Source organism: Cotesia typhae, unplaced genomic scaffold (assembly GCF_013202065.1).
Source record: "Cotesia typhae breed Kobodo isofemale line unplaced genomic scaffold, CoteBio_Ctyphae contig_33, whole genome shotgun sequence".
In the NCBI taxonomy this organism is placed as follows: Eukaryota; Metazoa; Arthropoda; class Insecta; order Hymenoptera; family Braconidae; genus Cotesia; species Cotesia typhae.
The window spans coordinates 2,267,022-2,270,771 of record NW_027423741.1 but is presented as its reverse complement, the minus strand read 5'-3'; the positions used below and the strand labels follow the sequence as shown (position 1 = coordinate 2,270,771).

Below are 3,750 nucleotides of genomic sequence, written 5' to 3'. Positions count from 1 at the left end.
TTATTACGGATGTCGTTGCCGTTTCATTCAATGGGTGTAGCTCGCAATTTTGTTCTGTCGCGAAGTTATATTTTATCTTTCTCCTAAGTAAATTACTATTATGCAACATGTATCCACTTTTGATCATTTACATCATCTTACAATACGCCAATAAAGGAATTTAATTTAAAATTAATTCCCAAAAATATTATCCAAAATTTTGTTAAAAAAATAAAAAAAAAAAAAAACCAAATATTTTATTTCCAAATTTATTAAATTTATTTTTGATACATTTTTAAAAAATACTTGATTTCAATACAAACTAAAAAAATTGATCGTTAAATAAAAATTATTTAGCAGTCTAGAGAATCTTTAATTTCAAAATCGGTGTTGGTGTTACCTAATTCTATTGGACCAAAGTTGTAGTGATATGTTCCATAGGAATTGGTCATTGGAATAGTTTTCCCCACAGCAGTTTCTTTGGTCAACACATTGTTACAGGGAAAAAGACTCATGACTCCCGTTACGAATTCACAGGGAATTTGTTGAAAAGTCGAGAATTTTCCGCTGTTAGGTTTTACTTGGTTCCAGTCAGCCGAGAAAGTGTGAGGTCCCTTGAATTCCTCGTCAGAAATGAATTTATACCCAGTGGGTGAATTTACGTAGGTGTAGTGGGTAATGCTGTTGGAACTTGATTCGGAGGATTTTGAAGATTTGTGCTCGAATTTCTGTCCATAACCGCGGGGTCCTGAAATAGTCTTGACGACAGTTGTTGATCCTGATCCTGGTGCTGGTACTGGTACTGGTGCTGGTGCTGGAGTAGTAGTAGTAGTTGTAGTTGTAGTAGTAGTAGGTCGTGGAGGTGCCGGGATCGAAGGTTTATCGTGGGGAAAAGATTGTTTAGTTTCTTCATCGCAGGGTTCCGACTTTTGGATGGGAGCAGGGTGATGAGGGTGAGAAGGAGTCTTGGTCGTCTGGGTACTCCTCAAGTAAAATACTAATTTCTGCAGAAGTTCTGGGTTGTTAGCTAAGTACTTTTTCAAGAAATTATAGTCGATTTTTTCCCAACCGGCAAATTTGCTCGGAATTCTTTCGTGGGTTCTCAAAAGAATGTTGAGTTCAGCCAACACGGTGTTCAATTCGTTCTCGTTGATTGCCGGCTTTGGAGCTTCAGTAGTTGTAGTTGTAGTTGTGGTTGTAGTTCTAGGTAGGACTGGCTTGGTAGAAGTAGGGGTGAGTAAGCCTATGATTCCATCAATTATTTGGGTCATTTCAAAGTCTGAGCTACCGGAAGACGTTCCAGTACTTGTGGAAACTACGGTTTTTGTGTCGTCGCAGTCAGCAGCAGGGTATACAGCCCCGGGGATGGTTTTTTGAATCTCTGTGGTTGCCTGGCCATTTTCTCTGATGTTGCCGATCATGTTTGGAGAGCACAAAACAGTCCAGGTGCATGGCGGCTCATTGTATCCAGTCGCCAATGCATTTGCGATCAATGCAGCTGATATGATCTGAGATAATTAAAATATTTTAGGAGTTGTAGTGTGAATTAATTGTAAAGAAAAAAAAATTGATAATTTGAAGAATTTTAACAATTTATTGTAAAAAAAAAATTAAAAATAACATTTTAAAGAAATTTAAAAAAATTATGAATTAAATTTTTTAATTATTTAAAAATTTTTAATTTTGAAGTTTTTTTTTTTAATAAAATTATTTTCAAACGAAAAAATTCCATTTAAATAATTTTAATCGTTGAAATTATTCAAAAATTGAAAACTGTAAATTGATTTAAATTATAGAAAAAATTTATTTTTCAAATGTTAAAAAAGTATTTCTATCAATTAAAACAATTTTTACGATTTATGTAATAAAATTAAATTATGAAAAAAATTCCATTTGTAGAATTTAAAAAAAATTGTGTGAATTTTTAAAAATAGGTTATTTTTATTCACAATTAATTTGTTATAAAAATTCCAAAAATTAAATTAAAATTAAAAAAAGAAAAAACTTACCCAGTGGAACATATTGTCGACCTTAGTATGCACTTAGAGTTTGAAGTCTACGTCGTTAATGATACCCATCACCAAAAAACACGCGGTTATATACTGAATAGATAAGAAAACATCAATAATGACAAAAATGTATTGAAAAATATCTTCTGCCTTGATGTGTTAATATTACTAATTTTTTCGTAATTATCCTCAGGTGATTTGCGATAAAGAGGCAATAACAATAATTTAGAAATCGTCATTAGTTCGTCATCAGTTATCAGTTTTTAATTAGAAATAATTAAAACTTTGGACACGCACAAAATATAAATTATGAAACTTACCGAAACATTCCAACTGTCAATCATAATCAAAGTCTTGTTTATAAAAATTAAATTATTATTATCTTCTATTTATTGTTTACTTGTGAAATAATATTTAGTCATTTAATATTTAATTAATACATATTTATTATATATTCTATTTTTAATATTTATGAATCATTTTTATTATTCATAGGAGAGAGTCGGGATGAAGAAATCATGCATTTTTTCAATCCAAGTAAAATATACATTTCAATTATTATTGGAAATTATTTTTTTCTGTTATAATTTATTGTGAAAATTTTTTGGTTGAAAAAATTTATTACTTCATTTTTTTTTTAAATAAATTACTCAGTTCCGCATAACAAAATTTATTTATAGTTTATTTTCAATAGATACGCTAAATACCAATCGCATTAGATTAAAGTGAAGTATTTAAAGTATTTAAATAAATTTATTGTATAAGATTAAATGTAATTTTAATTTTTTTTTTTTTAATAAATATCCCGACAAGTGTTTAAAATCATTTCGTAGTACCAATTCTTATTTATTATATAACAATTTTTTTTTTTAACAATAACCACGTACTGTTTCATAACCCCGCGAATAAAACCTAAATTTACTCTTCGATACTCCTGAGAACGTTTATAAGCTATACCTTGCGACATTCGATCAAATCCTACGAAATCAAAACAAAAAAAAATAATTTATTATTCCAATAAAATTTTATTTCTTCATTAAATTTAATCATAATTACTCATTACTCATTACTCCTCAGCTAAACCATAAATACCCCATAAATCAAATCGACTATAAATAATAAATAATAACTAATAAAAATAAATTTACTTATATATTATCTTATACTTATTGTAACAAATAGTTACGCATGTTTTTCCGATCGATGAACCAGGATTTGGTCAATATTACGATAAACGTTTCAACACTATTCACAATTGCGACAATTTCTTTTCCTCCTGACACCCAGCTGGATATTTTTTTTTTTTTTATTATTATTATTCTACTTTTTTTTTTTATCCTATTCTATTATTAAGAATTTGAAGAAAAAACTGCTTGTTATATAACAATAATTAAAATAGCGCGCACGAGTAATCGGCAAAAAACACAATCGATAATGAATAGCTAGATTTATTAATAAAAATAATGAAACCTTGATAAAACCTCTCACTTCTTTCTTTACTTTTTCCTTTCTTCAAGGTCATTTTACTATTGACCACAAACACTGATTATTATAATTACTATTATCCACTGCAGTAAATAAATGACATACAATTACTTTAATCTCACCCTGAGATCATTAAATAGTTTCGCTATTGTAAGTTACAATTACTGTTACAATAATTACTTCAATAATCAATTATTAATTAAGTATTTGTTAACGCTTAGCGATTACACTTGACCCTATCTTTTTTTTTTTGCAAAGGTTATGCACTCAAACGCTT

The 3,750-nt window shown here is 28.9% G+C and overlaps 1 protein-coding gene across 4 annotated transcripts; it reads right to left on the bottom strand.

Annotated features, from left to right (window-relative positions):
• Positions 1–241: 241 nt before the first annotated feature.
• Positions 242–3,435, bottom strand: LOC141526317 (uncharacterized). 4 transcript variants are annotated; one of them, XM_074241271.1, is made up of 4 exons: positions 3,137–3,435; positions 2,309–2,341; positions 1,989–2,081; positions 242–1,487 (listed from the first exon to the last, which is right to left on the bottom strand). In XM_074241271.1, the coding sequence occupies exons 3-4, from the start codon at positions 1,998–2,000 to the stop codon at positions 333–335; spliced, it is 1,167 nt and encodes a 388-aa protein (XP_074097372.1). In that variant the 5' UTR covers positions 2,001–2,081; positions 2,309–2,341; positions 3,137–3,435; the 3' UTR covers positions 242–332. The 4 variants fall into 4 exon arrangements, with proteins under 4 accessions (XP_074097372.1, XP_074097373.1, XP_074097369.1 ...); XM_074241272.1 differs by having other exon boundaries at positions 3,175–3,435; XM_074241268.1 differs by having other exon boundaries at positions 1,989–2,341.
• Positions 3,436–3,750: the final 315 nt, after the last annotated feature.